General features: G+C 44.4%; 1 protein-coding gene across 11 annotated transcripts in view; it reads left to right on the forward strand.

Annotated features, from left to right (window-relative positions):
• LOC139548784 (synergin gamma-like) overlaps nt 1-18,595 on the forward strand; it is a 41,148-nt gene that overhangs the window by 15,348 nt on the left and 7,205 nt on the right. For all 11 annotated transcript variants that reach the window (XM_071358626.1, XM_071358628.1, XM_071358629.1 and 8 more), the window contains 10 exons: nt 353-613; nt 797-933; nt 1,830-1,945; nt 2,182-2,247; nt 3,850-4,851; nt 12,501-13,076; nt 15,585-15,751; nt 15,994-16,047; nt 16,166-16,262; nt 18,367-18,515. In XM_071358626.1, coding sequence (XP_071214727.1) covers nt 353-613; nt 797-933; nt 1,830-1,945; nt 2,182-2,247; nt 3,850-4,851; nt 12,501-13,076; nt 15,585-15,751; nt 15,994-16,047; nt 16,166-16,262; nt 18,367-18,515 — 2,625 coding nt within the window. The remainder of the gene's footprint in view (nt 1-352; nt 614-796; nt 934-1,829; nt 1,946-2,181; nt 2,248-3,849; nt 4,852-12,500; nt 13,077-15,584; nt 15,752-15,993; nt 16,048-16,165; nt 16,263-18,366; nt 18,516-18,595) is intronic.

Here is an 18,595-nt window from a genome sequence, read left to right on the forward strand (position 1 = left end):
TCATTTTGCCCCGGGGGCCCGCATTCGGTCTTCAGCGATGTCCGAAGGGCCGCACTGAAAATGTGTTATAATTTGCAAAAAATAGTCCTCTATCCATCGTTTTTGGAATTCGATGCTCCCCGACAGTCTAGCTTTCATTTTGGTGATTATTAGCGAGCAGGACACAGACAAGAAATTGTATGAATGTAGGTTCATTATCATTTCTACAGTGTTTCAATTGGGTTTCAGTCATTTAAATTATGATGCATGTAAAAGGGGGCATAAATACCATTTAAAATAAATATATCATCATTTAGGAGACGCAGCCTCATCTGAACCTGACCACTGATCCCTGTTCATCCCTCCCCTGCAGAGTGGTCTTCCAGCCATGAATGTGGAGATCCTGAGCCAGTTCCCCTCTCCCCCGGTGCCCAACCTGCCTGCCCTGGCTATGGCTATGGCCCCTGTCATCCAGCACCAACACCAGCAGCCCATGATGACTCAGCCCCCTGTCCCTGTGTCCATGGCCATGCCTACCCCAGCACCAGCAGTCATGGGCAGGGCTCCTCCTGGTACTCCTCTACCCTCGGCCCCACTACCCACCAACTTCATCACCAACTTCCCAAATTTGCAGGTATCACATCCAGCCACTGAGCCAACCAAGCCTCTCCATAGTATATACAGATACATGTGGTTTCATTTCACATTATGTATAATTATAGAATTTATGCCATTTAGTAGACACTTTTATCCAAAGTGTGCTCATTCATTCTGTGTTTACTCACTCATGTGTCCATCGTCTTGGTGGTGTGTTTAGGGGAAAGCAGACGATGATGACTTCCAGGACTTCCAGGAGGCCCCCAGGGCAGGAGGAGGGGACCAGTCCTTCACTGAATTCCAGGGGGAGTCAGGGGAAACCTTCCCCACCAACACACCCTCTCTGCACCAAAACAGGTACAGTACAGACTGACTGACTTCAGTTCAGTGGCTGGATCAGTGTTTGCTATTACTTTAAATAAGATGATGTGTTCTGTATGGAAGTAAAGCTGAATGCTACATGTTATACAGGTATTGTGGGTAACAAGTACATGGCCTCTTAGTTGCTTGTAATAGTCTCTCCAGCGTAACAATTGCACCTCACCATCTCTTAATGAGTTTCTTTATATTACTTTTCAAACCCTGCGTGGGGAGTGCCCCTTAGGAAGAGGCAGCCCCAAGCCAGTTATCTTATAAGACAAAGAACAAAGAGAATGTGGAAATAAAGGTTCTCACGTCTGATTGGCGTGGGGGCATAGTCCTTTACAAATGCCCTTCCTCTCTCCCCAAAAACAAAAGCTTAATTGTTTCCTCCTGCGTACCCCCCCCCCCCCCCCCCCGGTCTCAGATCACTGTCCAATTGAAAGGGAGACTGAAAAACCCCACGCTGAATCGTCAGAATAGACAGGTGGCTCTCACAGCAGCAGTAGAATGGCTCTTAACAAGATGATGGTCAGTTGAAGGCTAGGCATCAGGAGAGATCCCTCATTCCCTCCAGGCTTTTGATTCCCTGTGTCTTATCTGCGGGAGAGTATGGTATAAAACTGCAATGGGATTTCACCATTGTAAGTGTCCAATCGACTCAGGCAGTTTAAAGGGATTAAGGTAAGGGAGATGGGTGCAGCATTGACCCCCAGACTGCGTCCAAAAATCCCTACATACATAGTCCACTACTATTCCCTACATACATTTCCTACATACATAGCGCACTCTGGTCATAACTAGTGCACTATATAGGCAATAGGGTGCAACTTGGGACACAGCCCCAGACTCCCCTGTGGACTGAGCATGGTGTATTGTCTGTCTGTCTGCAGTGTTCCTGCCATTCTGACTCCGGTCTCTGGCTCCTCCTCGTCATCCTCTGATAAGTATGCTGTCTTCAAGCAGCTCTCGGTGGAGCAGCCTCCAGAGCCCTCTCAGTCTGCCTCAGGTACACACCCTCCTGGCCCTACAACACACCTCAACTATTCACTGCTGATACGCTCATCCTCCACCACAACTAACAGATGTGTAGGAAATAGACATTCATGTTTGTCATAGAATACTTACCTAACAGTCTTTGTGTGGTATTGTAGTACAGTACATTTGCTTGCCTGCCTGCCAATTATGCTGTAATTTATCATTCAGTTGAAAGCTTACCTGTTTTGTTTATCTTGTTTGACCCAGATTTTGGCGGAGACAAATACAGTGTGTTCCGACAGCTAGAGCCACCAGGTGACAGGAAACCAGTAGGTAAGTAGAGCTTTCCCTGGCTCTGGGCTGGGGTCACACGCACGCGCACACGCACACAGAGTTCCCAAGCCAAACCACACTGTTCCCAAGCCAAACCACACTGTTCCCAAGCCAAACCACACTGTTCCCAAGCCAAACCACACTGTTTCCAAGCCAAACCACACTGTTTCCAAGCCAAACCACACTGTTCTCAAGCCAAACCACACTGTTTCCAAGCCAAACCACACTGTTTCCAAGCCAAACCACACTGTTTCCAAGCCAAACCACACTGTTTCCAAGCCAAACCACACTGTTCCCAAGCCAAACCACACTGTTCCCAAGCCAAACCACACTGTTCCCAAGCCAAACCACACTGTTCCCAAGCCAAACCACACTGTTCCCAAGCCAAACCACACTGTTCCCAAGCCAAACCACACTGTTCCCAAGCCAAACCACACTGTTCCCAAGCCAAACCACACTGTTCCCAAGCCAAACCACACTGTTTCCAAGCCAAACCACACAGCTCCCAACCCTTCTCTCAGAGAGTGCGTAGTGGGACTGGGCTCTGATATGGTCCCTGTACTCAACAGATGGCTAGAGGAAGAAACTGACAGACCTTCAAACACAAAGTCACAGTAGCCTTGGAGGAGAAAATATGTTTGATGACTTTTTTTTTGTAGGTAGACCGAAATAGCCATGTGTTCTACCTAGATTTAGACCAATGTAGAGTTGTGTAAATGGGAAGGGGTTAGAGACTGAGTACCAAGAAGAATACTATTTGTATCTTTTCTGAGTGCTGTGTTTGCTTTGTAGTGTGTGTGCTTTTATCTTGCGCACATTTCCAGAGTGTTCAGTATATTCAGAAGTCGCCCTGATGTAGGTCTGTTTCCTGCTGTTCCCTGTTTCACTAGAACAGTTTCCGATAGGGACATCAGCTCTCACGACTCCAGTAAGTCCTGCCTGAGTCTGATTGCAGTGACCTTTCCTGTGTGCTGCCTGCCAGGCTCATTCTCCATAATGAGCACATTAGTTCTCTCTTTCCCACAAAACAGAAGTGGTGTGAACACAATTTCCTGCTTCTGTCACTGCAGCTGTGTAGCAGCCCCTACAACCACAACTCTCTCTACCCACTTTTCCTTTGTGGTTTTCTAGGGCCCTCCTGTCATGATTGAAGTAAAATGTGTGGTTTGGGAATAAGATGCTGTTCTAAAAATCGAAAACACTACTGAGACTTGGGAGGAAGTCTTTGTAGATTGTAGGGAGTTCTTTCCCACGGTTAGGGACTGACAGACGGCTTGTTGCATGTTGTGGTGTGGTGTGTGTCTCTGTAGAGAGCCCAGCCTGGTTTGTGTACTGCTGTGTGCTGCTGCTGTTCTTTCATAGTAGTGTGTCTCTGGACTACAGCCCAGCGCAGGTCTCTCCACTGCTTGAAATTCACCACGTGCCTCTGCTATGTTACAGAGGCGTAACTAATCCGCCTCTCTCTTGTAGGATTGTGAAATTATTAAAAAATCTGGAACTGAGGCGACTGATGTTACTTTGTGTCATGCCAATGTCCTTCCTGTCTGGCTGCTGTGTTAAATGCTTTTGCAATCCTCTTCAATTGTTCTATTTGTTTCGCAGGCGAAGGATTTGCCGATTTCAAGTCTGTCAGCGTGGATGATGGCTTCACAGACTTTAAAACCGCCGACAGCATCTCTCCACTAGACCCTCCAGACCAGGCCAAGATGTTTCAGCCAGCCTTCCCTCCTGCTTTCCCTAACTCACAGTCTCTACCGCAACTACAAAATCAGCTACATCTACATCAACAACAACCAGCAGTCTCTCTCTCTCAGCCTAAAAACCCTCTCAACATGGCTGACCTGGATCTCTTCTCCTCTATGTCTCCCTCAGCCCCCACCCCTGCTGAGACCGAGCCCAGTCCCTTCCCCTCTGTGCCCCCCTCCCTAGTGCTCCCACCAGGTGGGGCCAAGCCCCCTGGGGGAGAGGCTGAGGACTTTGGCAACTTTGCCCTCTTTGGCCCCGCCTCGTCTTCTGAGGCTGCTCCTATTGGCACTGCTCTGGGAGGGGGCGTGGCAGCATCTCAGGATGACTTTGCAGACTTCATGGCTTTCGGCAGCTCTGGGGGGGAGACCAGGGGTGAGGGGTTGAGGTCTGGAGAGGGCAGGGCAGAGGGGAGAGGAGAGACCACCATCGCTACACAGCGGCCCCAGCAGGGCTCTGACAAGTACGACGTGTTCAAGCAGCTGTCTCTGGAGGGAGGCTTGGCGTACGACGACAACAAGGAGAGTGCCGGCGGATCGTTCTCTTCACTCAGGAGCGAAGCAGACGACTTCGCCGACTTCCAGTCATCCAAGTTCTGCACGGCGCTGGGGTCCTCGGAGAAGAGCCTGGTGGATAAGGTGTCAGCCTTCAAACACGGAGGCAAGGAGGACTCGGCTTCAGTTAAGTCCCTAGACCTCCCATCCATCGGGGGCAGCAGCGTGGGCAAGGAGGACTCTGAGGACGCTCTGTCAGTGCAGCTGGACATGAAGCTGTCGGACATGGGTGGAGACCTGAAGCACGTGATGTCAGACAGCTCTCTGGACCTGCCGGGCCTCTCGGCCCACCAACCCCCCGCCGCAGGTGAGGAACTAGTGCGCCTCCTCTGGTGAGGCCCCGTCCAGTCACACATAGAGAACCAATAGTAGGCCTGGCGGTGGCCTCTCTGTCTCCACCCCCCTCAGTGCCCCTTAGCGCCCATTCAACTAGGGTTTAGACTAGAGGGCAAAGCAGTGAGCTAGCTCATCCACATTACTGCTAAATCATGATGAGACAGTCATCTCATCACACCCACCAGTCATTCATTCCCAAACCCATCGTTACCTGGTATTAAATTCAGCATATTTATTCACCTACTATTTATTATTTATTTATTTATTAAATGTATTAAGGTACTTTAGATTAATGTATTATTTATTTCTAATTTGTTTAGAATTTGTAGCACAGTCAAAGCACAGGCCTCCTCGCCTCCTCTGATGAGAGACAGTCAGGTTGATGTGATGCAGTCAAGCTGCTCTATGATACCACTGGCCTTCATTCCCTGTCTGTGCTGTCATAGCACACATCGCTCATCTCCTCAATGCACCTTTTGTTGAGTGACGCAACTAAAATGGCTGAATGCAGATTAACGCAGGGCCATGTAATGGTGATGGGCCTCTGTACCAGGAGATTTTCTTTCATTTATCACTTTCAGAATGCCCAGTTACTGTATGCTGCAATAGGCTTTACCTTTACTCACAGCAAGCCAAATTCTTCCTCAGATTTATTATATTGATGCTTAATGCTCAGTTATCAAATCAAACATGATGATAATAAGAGGCATACAAGGAACATTTGTAAAGATGTTCCTTGAGAGTGGACATGCAGTGCATTCGGAAAGTATTCAGACCCCTTGACTTTTTCCACATTTTGTTACATTACAACATTATTCTAAAATTGATTAAATTGTTTTTTGTCAATAATCAACACACAATACCCCATAATGACAAAGCAAAAACAGGTTTTTAGATTTTTTTGCAACAATAAATATAAATAAAATGAAATATCACATTTACTTAAGTATGCAGACCCTTTACTCAATACTTTGTTGAAGCACCTTTGGCAGCGATTACAGCCTCAAATCTTGTTGGGTATGACGCTACAAGCTTGGCACACCTGTTTCTTAAATTATTCTCTGCAGATCCTATCACGCTCTGTCAGGTTGGATGGCGTCTCACCAGAGAGGTTTGATCGGGTTCAAGTCCAGGCTCTGGCTGGGCCACTCAAAGACATTCAATGACTTGTCCCAAAGCCACTCCTGCATTGTCTTGGCTGTGTGCTTAGGGTCATTGTCCTGTTGGAAGGTGAACCTTCGTCCCAGTCTGAGGTCCTGAGCGCTCTGGAGCAGGTTTTCATCAAGAATCTCTCTGTACTTTACTCTGTTAATATTTTCCTCGATCCTGACTAGTCTCCAAGACCCTGCCACTGAAAAACATCCCCACAGCATGATGCTGCCACCACCATGCGTCACCGTAGGGATGGTGCCAGGTTTCCTCCAGACGTGAAGCTTGCCATTCAGGCCAGAGTTCAATCTTGGTTTCACCAGACCAGAGCATCTTGTTTCTCATGGTCTGAAAGTCCTTTAGGTGCCTTTTTGCAACCCCAAGCGGGCTGTCATGTGTCTTTTACTGAGGAATGGCTTCCGTCTGGCCACTTTACCATAAAGGCCTGATTGATGGAGTGTTGCAGAGATTGTTGTCCTTCTGGAAGTTTCTCCCATCTCTACAAAGGAACTCTGGAGCTCTGTCAGAGTGACCACTGGGTTTTTGGTCACCTCCCTGACCAAGGCCCTTCTCCCCTGATTGCTCAGTTTGGCTGGGCGGCCAGTTTAGGAAGAGTATTGGTGGTTCCAAACTTCTTCTGTTTAAGAATGATGGAGGCCACTGTTCTTGGGGACCTTCAATGCCGCAGAATTATTTTGGTACCCTTCCCCAGATCTGTGCCTCCACACAATCCTGTCTTGGACAATTCCTTCGACCTCACGGCTTGGTTTTTGCTCTGACATGCACTGTCTTCTGTGGGACCTTATATAGACAGGTGTGTGCCTTTCCAAATCATGTCCAATCAATTGAATTTAACACAGGTGGACTCCAAGTTGTAGAAACATCTCAAGGATGATCAATGGAAACAGGATTCACCTGAGCTCAATTTCGAGTCTAATAGCAAATGGTCTGAATACTTATGTCGATAAGGTATTCTTTTTAAATTATTGTGCAATCATTTCTAAAATCCAGTTTTTGCTTTGTCATTGTGGGGTATTGTCTGTAGATTGATGAGGGAAACATTTATTTAATAACTTTTAGAATAAGGCTGTAACGTAACAGAATGTGGAAAAAGGGTAAGAGGTCTGAATACTTTCCGAATGCACTGTACTTCAGTATTATGTGAAAAGAAAGTATTTATGAAAAGGCAAAAAGTATTTATGAATGGCAAAAATCACCTACAGTTTATCATATCACACAGTTTATTTTATTGCATTGAGTAAATTGTTTTGATTGCTCGTTGTGTGTTGGTATGTGTGAGTGTGATTGCTTGGTTGTGTTTTGTATGTGTACGAGTGAGTTTTCCAACTGTGTGTGAGAGAGTACCCATATAGTATTCCTTGACACTCCCAGTGTTGGGTCTCAGTCTCCCATAGGTTTAGGGAGATGGAGCAAAAGCACTAAGTGGTCTCTTGGCCCTGACCCCACAAAGCCCACATCACTACAAAGAGATCAGAGGTTAGCGGACCAGGGTACTGAACCTCTAAATGGAAACACTCTCATGGAATCTAATTAGCCTTAATGTCCAGGCATTGCCCATATCAGCACCCTTCTCCTCTCTCATGATCGTAATTAATTTACCAAGCATCTCATCTTCCATATCACGTCTCATATTCCTCTGAGTACATTCAAGGTCTCTCCTTACATCCCCTGTGTGTGAGCAGCACACTCCTTTTAACACCCATGTGCTTATCTATTGGCATAAGTGTGCAGTGAGATGTCCTTATAGCCTATAATATTTCAACACTAGCCAACATATCAGTTTATTGGTTTTAGCAGTTCGGGCAAAGAGGCATCACAATCAAGTTCCGTCTAGGAATTCACCATTTTAGTTATTCTAAATCGGGAAATGATCAATGTAATGACACCCATTTTTTTTGTTTAAGTTTTTATTGCACATCAGAATAAATCAACTTTCAGTTTAACTGAAATGGTTAGGCTACTCTCGAAGGAGAGAGTAAGACAATGAGCAATGGCAACGGATCCCGGAGATGCAGCAAAATGGTTGCCATTAATATGATGGAGATAGTGGAGCGTTGAAAACATTCCTCAGAACCTGTTAATTGCTGCTCTCTTTTATTCTGGCCCACGTTCATCCAATCAGTATTTTTGTTTCTGGACAGCACCAATCAATTCTCATCTTTAAGAAAGTGTTCAGTAGCAGGCCTTGGAGTGTGAAACCCTCACCATGCTTGCACTGTGTTCAATCCTGGATATAATGTAACCAACCTTAAAGAGACAGTGTTTATTTCCCCCGACCGGGGCTCCTTTGGGTCAGAGCAGCTCAAAAGGAAGCCTTTTCATTTGTCTTTGATATTCAGGTATGTTTTGTTATGTGTTGGTCTACGAACAGGCTCCTTGAGAACACACTGAAGTTATTGATACCCTCCCTGCCTTGCTTTTTTGCTGCAGTGTGGCTGCCTGTTCAATTTGTGAAATTGACAAGAACATATTATAGGATGCCATTTTTCTGCTTAACAGTATTACTAGTTGTTTTTATTAAAGAAAATTAAAAAAATACTAAATGTATACAGATTTAATAGTGTATTTTTATTACAGGAAAATGAATTCTTATTTATTTTCAAACTAGATAGACTTCCTGATATTGTTTTAAACTGTGTTGTGTAAACTATTTGAAGATTAAATGTATTTATGAGGATAGCCTAGTTATGGAAAATATTTTAGATTTGTTCAGAATCAAAGATTGATTATTATCTTGAGAAACCCTATCTTGCTGTTAGTTATTGAATGAGTCTTATTAAGAGCCTGTACACAGGAGCGTTGAACTAATAGGTAGCAAGAGAAATTATACTGTCTCTTTAAATCTATTTTGTCACCTGTGATTGGACAAGATGAAGAACCTCTCTGAGGTCTTGTGGTAAGATAGCCGCTTTGTTTCTTTAACCCTTTGAGAGCTTGAGCAGAATGGTCTTATGAAGAATCATAATGGAGAAAAATGCAGTTGGATCACTTGACAAGTTTACATACACTACCGTTCAAAAGTTTGGGGTCACTTAGAAATGTACTTGTTTTTGAAAGAAAATGCAATTTTTTGTCCTTTTTAAAATAACATCAAACTGATCAGAAATAGAGTGGCCAGCATCCCGGAGTCGCCTCTTCACTGATGACGTTGAGACTGGTGTTTTGCACGTACTATTTAATGAAGCTGCCAGTTGAGGACTCGTGAGGCGTCTGTTTCTCAAACTAGACATTCAAATGTACTTGTCCTCTTGCTCAGTTGTGCACCGGTGCCTCCCACTCCTCTTTCTATTCTGGTTAGAGCCAGTTTGCGCTGTTCTGTGACGAGAGAAGTACACAGCATTGTACGAGATCTTCAGTTTCTTGGCAATTTCTCGCATGGAATAGCCTTCATTTCTCAGAACAAGAATAAACTGATGAGTTTCAGAAGAAAGTTCTTTGTTTCTGGCCCTTTTGAGCCTGTAATCAAACACACAAATGCTGATGCTCCAGATACTCAACTAGTCTAAAGAAGGCCAGTTTTATTGCGTCTTAATCAGCACTGTGCTAACATAATTACAAAAGGGTTTTCTAATGATCAATTAGCCTTTTTAAAATTATCAACTTGGATTAGCTAACACACCGTGCCATTGGAACACAGGAGTGATGGTTGCTGATAATGGGCCTCTGTACGTCAATGTAGATATTCCATAAAAAAGCTGCTGTTTCCAGCTACAATAGTCATTTACAACATTAACAATGTCTACCCTATATTTCTGATCAATTTGATGTTATTTTAAATGGACAAAAAATTAGCTTTTCTTTAAAAACAAGGACATTTCTAAGTGACCCCAAACTTGTGAACGGTAATGGACATGTGGATTTGGTGATCCATACCTTTCCTCCAAATTCTCAGAAATAGAATGGAAGGCAATGTAATGCCTCTGAGTCCTATTGGATGTAGTAGACTGTAGAAATGTATCCTATTTATATGATGTTGTCATTATGTAGTAGGACACAAAGTTTTGATTTAAAAATGACAAAACCCTTATTTATTTTATCTCAAACGTCTCCCGTTGACATTTGAGTTTCTATCATGGCGAGAATAGAAGAGAAGCGTTCAGGTCCTCAAAGGGTTAATCACTCTCCTGCCTTGAACCTGTCCTTTAAATCACCTTGGCTTTTCAAGTGTTCTGTATTCAAATATCTTTCTATCAATCAACCTGTTGCTTTCCACCCTATTAGTATTACTACAGTGTGTCTTCTTCTACCGAGATTTACTCATTTTAGTCTGTGAATGTGCCTTCTCATTCTGCTTTCTGCAGCTATATTCTCCTGGGGGTTTCTTTCTTTTACCGTTTTCTCTGTTTGTTTTTCTTCTCTTATTTTCTGACTCTGCATGCCCTTGTGTTCTAAATGATTCAAATATACTTTTACAAGTGTTAGTTTGGCAAACCTCTTGTAACAATAGACCTCTCTCAGAGTATTTTGTGATCTTTCTCGCTCTCTTAACCCATGTTGTCGTAATAAATATTACTATTGGTATTGCTGAAATGCGTACCGTCTTATTTTCTCCCTTCCCTATCCTCAGAGGCCAGATTATGATCTAGCTACACTAGGCTTACTACTACACTAGCTCCTTGTCAATTTCACAAATTGCTTTTTTGCGTGCAAGGGTTCTGTCACGCATGAGGCTACGCTGACTGGGGTCCACACATTCCTGCAGGTTATACTGTATCTTAGAAGGCGTGTGTATCTCTGAGTGTTTGAGTGTGTGACTGTGTGAGCACTTGTAAGAATGTGTGCTTGTTTATGTTACCGGTAGTTATACAATTCCTGCCTGATATGTTATGAATTGAACAGTGTTCTGCTTGTACAACACAGTTTGTGGGGTAGATAATCAATACAGAGACCGAACGGCTCCACTCCACTACTGAGGTTGCCATGGCAATCTGTCATGAAACGGATGTCATTTTGTATCATCATGTTAGCAGAACTGTCTGCTCCTAATAGTTTGTGCTACAGTATTGTCACACACCTAGAGAAAACACTAGAGAGGTGTTCTACAGCAGGGCCTCGTCCTATCCTGTCTTATCTGCTTCAGAACTGTCAGATCTCCAATCTACCTCACAACCCCAGCAGCCAACTCTGACAGGACATCTATTTCCTTTGGATCAGAGGACAGCTAACACAACCCTTGGTTAATTTATGCTAGCAGATACCCATAGACTTCCAGACGTTGTGCTAACGCTAGTTAGCATTGGCTCACAAAACTACCTCTAACTTCCTTCACACTGGACACAGACACATACAAATGGTATCTACAAGTTCATCTGATTCTGGGGAAGTATATAAAGGGCCTCATTGCCAAAATCACAAAGTATCCCTTTAACTTAAGGATCGGACCCTTTTTCCCCAACTTTCGCCTAAAATGACATACCCTATTCTAACTGCCTGTAGCTCAGGACCTGAAGCAATGATATGCATATTTTTGATACCATTTGAAACGTTTGTGGAAATGTGAAATTAATATGGGAGAATATAACAAACTAGATCTGGTAAAAGATAATACAAAGAAAAAATAGTGTTTTTTGATATCTTTGAAATGCATGAGAAAGGCCATAATGTACTATTCCAGGTTAGGCGCAGTTTAGATTTTGGCCACTAGATGATAGCAGTGTATGTGCAAAGTTTTAGACTGATTCAATGAACCATTGCATTTCTGTTCAACATGTTGTATCAAGACTACCCAAAAGTGCCTAAATGGTTTATTAATACATTTTCAAGGTCATAACTGTGCATTCTCCTCAAACAATAGCATGGTATTCTTTCATTGTAATATCTACTGTAAATTGGACAATGCAGTTAGATTAACATTGAATTTAAGCTTTCTGCCCATATCAGATATGTCCTGTGACATGTTCTTGTTACTTATAACCTCATGCTAATGAGCCTACGTTAGCTCAACCTTCCCGCGGGGGGATCCTGTAGAGGTTTTAAACCTATTGGTATTATCCAAACTAATATTTCACTGTATCTGTATGTGAGCAACGAGCGTATGTTGTACCCCTATATTATCTGTCATCTATGTCACCAATTGGAAATAGACTGGTGAAGAAACATATTTTTAGAACCCAATCAATTTCGGCTTTTTATCCCTCCTAGTATGTGAACCCTTACACACACTATAGTGCAGCACAAGATTAAATGCGGTGCATTTGATCTCGCTGTTACAATGTAGGGGAGATGAGGTGGTACTCTGAGCAAAGTAAAACTGCTTGTTGTAAGTCAACACACATTCAGCGTCAGAAACAGAATATGGCTCCCACAGTAAGTATTTTTCATATAACATATCATAGCTTGCCCAAATGCCTTTTCACTTTATCATGGCTGACTGAGTAGTAGCTATCATTTCAGCACCCTATGCTTTTCCCACTTAGAGGTACCAGTGTGTATTTTGTGTTGTCATTACAGAAGGAGACGACGTGAAGTTTGACCCCTTTGGAACGGCAACAGTCAGCAGGCTGGCAAGCTATGATTGGTCAGAAAGAGAGGAATGCCTATCAGCTCAGGATCAGGCTAAGAAGCATCTGGTCCTGGACGGTGTTGGTGTTTCCTCCTCTCTCCCCTCAGACGTAGTCCACAGGAAGGAGACGCCGTTCGGCAGCACAGAGAACATCCCCATCACACACACCTGCCAGACGAAGATCACCACCTTCTCAACAGAGGATAGTGTGTCGACCGACAGCAAGTTTGAGGCCTTCGCTGACTTTGGATCTTGTGAGCCGGGAGGTTTGGGTGGGGACGAGGATGATGACTTTGGGGACTTTGCCAGCACGGTGTCGGAGAAGTCAGACTCCCCCACGGCAGCGGCCGAGCCGGGCTCCGAGGGGAACCTGAACGAGGCCTCGGATGAGTTCAGGGCCTTTCAGGGGGACAAGGCCAAGTTTGGGAAGTCTGACTTTTTGAAGGCCAGCTCTCAGACCAAGGTCAAGTCCAGTGAAGAGATGATCAAGAGCGAACTGGCCACCTTTGACCTCTCTGTACAAGGTGAGTCATCTGACCTGTACTCTGTCTCTCTTTCCTCTTGTTGATTTATTTTCTGTAGATAGTAGATATACGTACATTTTCTGATCCTCAGTAAGTAGATGGTGGTATATTGTGTCCAGTTACTCCATGCCTTCTAGTTCTGATGTAGTGGTGTGATGTGACATAGCAGGACTTTCATCACCTCGTATTGGAGCATCTGTGGCTACTCCGGCAGCTCAGTGCAGTTCCGCTGTCAGACAATAGATGGCAGTGTTGTGACTACAGCCCAGAGACTGTAAAACACATCCTTGCTACACAACACGGGCAAATGAGATTAATTAACAGCACAGCCCAGAAAATCCATGCCCAGATGAAATGAACCGTATTCACTCCTTGTGTGTTAATTTTTTACTGCTGTTTTCCGGTGTTATGTTTCATGCATAGTTAATTAGCGATTCCTACCTCCAAAGTGATAAAGGCTCATTTGCCTCAATAATTTCTCTCCCAGTGTTAACCCTAATTACTTTTTACTTGTTATTCTTCTGTCCTTATTGAATGGTAATCTGATCAGTGTGAGGTAATGGGGGAATGTATTAGTGCTGTCATGCTGTGGGGAGGATGATGCATGTCTCCGCAGGGAGTGATTACCTGGTTCTCTCACACACACACACACACACACACACACACACACACACACACACACACACACACACACACACACACAGACAGACAGAGCCCCTGTGGCATAGTTTGTGCTCAGCATGTGACTGTGTCTTTTTTCATGTGTCTGTCTGTTTTTTCTGTGTGTGTCTGTCTGTGTAAGTGAGTGATCCATCATTAATTATTCATACTTGCATTGGTTGCCGTGGCGCTATTTTGTACATAATTATCATTTGTTGTAAATTAAGTGTTTTGACGTCTGTGTCCTTGTCCGGAAGGAATTAGCCACAACAGAAAATGAGCTCAGTAAAAAGTCCCAATTATGCCATAGTAAACAAACAGGTGCATATTCAAATCGGAGGGCCTGTTGTCCGGGCCTCTGGCAGTCTCTATGGGGGTGCCACAGGGTTAAATTCTTGGACCGACTGTATACATCAATGATGTCGCTCTTGCTGCTGGTGAGTTTCTGATCCACCTCTACGCAGACGACACCATTCTGTATACTTCTGGCCCTTCTTTGGACACTGTGTTAACAACCCTCCAGACGAGCTTCAATGCCATACAACTCTCCTTCCGTGGCCTCCAATTGCTCTTAAATACAAGTAAAACTATCCAATTGCTCTTAAATACAAGTAAAACTAAATGCATGCTCTTCAACCGATCACTGCCTGCACCTGCCCGCCCGTCCAACATCACTACTCTGGACGGTTCTGACTTAGAATATGTGGACAACTACAAATACCTAGGTGTCTGGTTAGACTAAACTCTCCTTCCAGACTCACATCAAACATCTCCAATCCAAAGTTAAATCTAGAATTGGCTTCCTATTTCGCAACAAAGCATCCTTCACTCATGCTGCCAAACATACCTTTGTAAAACTGACCATCCTACCGATCCTCGACTTCGGCGATGTCATTTACAAAATAGCCTCCAATACCCTACTCAATAAATTGGATGCAGTCTATCACAGTGCCATCCGTTTTGTCACCAATGCCCCAAATACTACCCACCACTGCGACCTGTACGCTCTCGTTGGCTGGCCCTCGCTTCATATTCGTCGCCAAACCCACTGGCTCCAGGTCATCTACAAGACCCTGCTAGGTAAAGTCCCCCCTTATCTCAGCTCGCTGGTCACCATAGCAGCACCCACCTGTAGCACGCGCTCCAGCAGGTATATCTCTCTGGTCACCCCCAAAACCAATTCTTCCTTTGGCCGCCTCTCCTCCCAGTTCTCTGCTGCCAATGACTGGAACGAACTACAAAAATCTCTTAAACTGGAAACACTTATCTCCCTCACTAGCTTTATGCACCAGCTGTCAGAGCAGCTCACAGATTACTGCACCTGTACATAGCCCATCTATAATTTAGCCCAAACAACTACCTCTCCCCCTACTGTATTTATTTATTTTGCTCCTTTGCACCCCATTATTTCTATCTCTACTTTGCACATTCTTCCACTGCAAATCTACCATTCCAGTGTTTTACTTGCTATATTGTATTTACTTCGCCACCATGGCCTTTTTTTTGCCTTTACCTCCCTTCTCACCTCATTTGCTCACATTGTATATAGACTTATTTTTCTACTGTATTATTGACTGTATGTTTGTTTTACTCCATGTGTAACTCTGTGTTGTTGTATGTGTCGAACTGCTTTGCTTTATCTTGGCCAGGTCGCAATTGTAAATGAGAACTTGTTCTCAACTTGCCTACCTGGTTAAATAAAGGTGAAATAAAATATCTGGAATTAGCCAACATCTCTGGGTTAGTAGAAGTGGCCATTAAAAGGGCATTTGAATGTATGCCAGACATTGCCTGTATATATTATTTATGTACGTATCAAGACACTCTCTCCTCTTCTCCTTGCCTCAGGCTCCCACAAGCGTAGCCACAGTTTGGGGGAGAAGGAGATTGGGCGCTCGCCCCCCTCCCCGGCCCCGGAGCAGCCCTTCAGAGACCGCTCCAGCACCCTGAGTGAGAAGAAGCCTGCCCTGCCCGTCATCAGAGACAAGTACAAGGACCTGACTGGGGAGGTGGAGGTGAGACCCACACACAGTCACTCTATCCCAGACATGTTAACTACATTCGTCAATTATCCAGATGCTCTGTAGTGTGTTTAGAAGTTCAGTAGACATTGATTTCAGTAGCAAACCACAGAGGCTTTGGCCTTAATACGTTTTTTTTTTTTTTTTTGTATTTTTGTAAGTGTCTTTTATGGAAATGTGTAAATGTCTTCTCATATATCTGAACTCATTCTAACAACTATAGCATGTTGTTTCAGGAGAGTGAGCGCTATGCATATGAGTGGCAGAGGTGTCTGGAGAGTGCTGTACAGGTAAGATAGTGTGCAGGACTGTTCCCCATCTCCTGTTTTGCCATATCTAGCGTGTGTGTTTTTGTTTGTGTGTATGTGTGTAACCCTAACCCATTCTGCTGTCTGTCTCTGGACCCAGGTCATCATTAAAGCCAACAACACCCTAAACAGCATCAGCTGCTCTACTGTTTGCACTGAGGTCATCCAGTCTGCTCAGGGCATGGATTACCTACTGGGTGAGACACACACACACACCGACCGACCGACCGACCGACCGACCGACCGACCGACCGACCGACCGACCGACCGACCGACCGACCGACCGTATTTCCACGTACACTGTGCTTGATCTCACTCGTTTTTGTGACTGAGTTGTTTCGCTGGTTATATCGCTCGACGGTTGAGACGCTGCCGTGTTGTTTTCATCAAGCTCAAGAACAATTGACTGCATCATCATTTATATTATTGAGTTGTTTCGACCGACCGACCCACCCACCCACCCACCCACACACGCCGACAGGGAGGTCCTGAGCTTGTTAACCTCTCTGGGAAATTGCCTCAGCCAGTGAAATTGCAGGGCGCCAGAAATCTCATAATTAAAAATCCTCAAAAATACAAGTATTATTTTAAAGATAAACTTCTTGTTAATCCAGCCACTGTGTCTGATTTCAAAAAGGCTTTATGGCGAAAGCACACCTTGCGATTATGTTAGGTCAGCGCCTAGTCACAGAAAACCATACAGCCATTTTCCAAAGAAGGAGAGGTGTCACAAAAGACAGAAATAGCGTTAAAATGAATCACTAACCTTTGATGATCTTCACCGGATGGCACTCCCAGGACTCCATGTTAGACAATAAATGTGTGTTTTGTTCGATAAAGTTCCTCTTTATGTCCAAAAACCTCATTTGAAATTGGTGCGTTATGTTCAGAAATGCACTGTCTCAAACAAACATCCGGTGAAAGTGCAGAGAGCCACATCAAATTACAGAAATACTCATCATAAACATTGATCTAAGATACAAGTGTTATACATACGATTATAGATAAACATCTCCTTAATGCAACCGCTGTGTCAGATTTCAAAAAACTTTACGGTAAAAGCACACCATGCAATTATGTCAGCGCCTAGCAACAGAAAAACATACAGCCATTTTTCAACCAAGCAGAGGTGTCACAAAACTCAGAAATAGCATTATAAATATTAACTTACCTTTGATGATCTTCATGGGAATGCTTCCAGGAATCCCAGTTCCACAATAAATGTTTGTTTTGTTCGATAAAGTCCGTCATTTATGTCAAAATAGCTTCTTTTTGTTTGCGCGTTTAGTCCATTAATCCAAATGCACAAACGATGTATAGAATCAAGCTTTAGGATGTTTTTATCATTAATCTTCAATAATGTTTCAACCGGACAATTCCTTTGTCTTTAGAAATTAAAGGGAGCGCAGCTCGCTCTCACGGGTGCCAGCCATATGAGTTATGTTATACTCACAGACATCATTCAAACAGTTTTAGAAACTTCAGAATGTTTTCTATCCAAATCTACTAATTATATGCATATTCCAGCTTCTGGGCCTGAGTAGCAGGCAGTTTACTCTGGGCACCTTATTCATCCAAGCTACTCAATACTGCCCCCCAGTCCCAAAGAAGTTAAACAAGGTCCAACAGTCTTCAACTAGAACCCCAAACTCTGCCTGATCCCCTCTGAGATATTTATCCAGCCCTCCAGTGTTGCCTGTGGATCCTAGTGGGGGCTTGTCTTCGCCCGGCCTGACAGACTGTGGATCCTAGTGGGGGCTTGTCTTCGCTCGGTCTGACGGACTGTGGATGTGTCTCAAATGTCACCTTATTCCTTTTGACCGTGCTCTATAGGGCTCTGGTCAAAGGCAGTGCACTATGTAGGGAATAGAGTGCCATTTGGGATGCACATGAGTGTGTATCTGACCAGACAGACAGCAGTGGGTCTTTTTAATGAGCGGTGAGAGTGGGACAGGCACACATACCGTTGTGAGGGGCTGAGAACAGAACACAGTGTACCACCAATGAGTCTTCCTCCAAAAACACACCATTATAAACCTTTGACCTCTCAACGGAGAACAACAACATGTTAACCCTTCAATCCCCAGGGAGGGTAGTGTTACAGCCAACATTATGTCAGGTTGGTCTAATGATCCAACTTCAGAGGAGGTTTCAACATAGGGGAGTGTAGACATGTTAGCTGTTTTTCATTGTCCTTGTTGTATTTCTCACTGTCTATCTTTAGCTTATGTTGGAGCTGGCTGTGGGAGAGAACTGGGAGCATGGGTGTTGTCTTATTGTCTAAGTGTGTTTATGTGGCAGGTGTGGTGGAGGTGTACCGCGTGACCAAGCGTGTGGAGCTGGGTATCAAGGCCACGGCCGTGTGTTCTGACAAGCTGCAGCAGCTGCTGAAGGACATCAGTTGCGTCTGGAACAACCTCATGGGCTTCATGTCCCTGGCCAACCTGGCGGTAAGAAACACACACAGTACAGACACACACACACACACACACACACACACACACACACACACACACACACACACACACAC

This window comes from Salvelinus alpinus, chromosome 22, assembly GCF_045679555.1.
Source record: "Salvelinus alpinus chromosome 22, SLU_Salpinus.1, whole genome shotgun sequence".
Taxonomy (NCBI): Eukaryota; Metazoa; Chordata; class Actinopteri; order Salmoniformes; family Salmonidae; genus Salvelinus; species Salvelinus alpinus.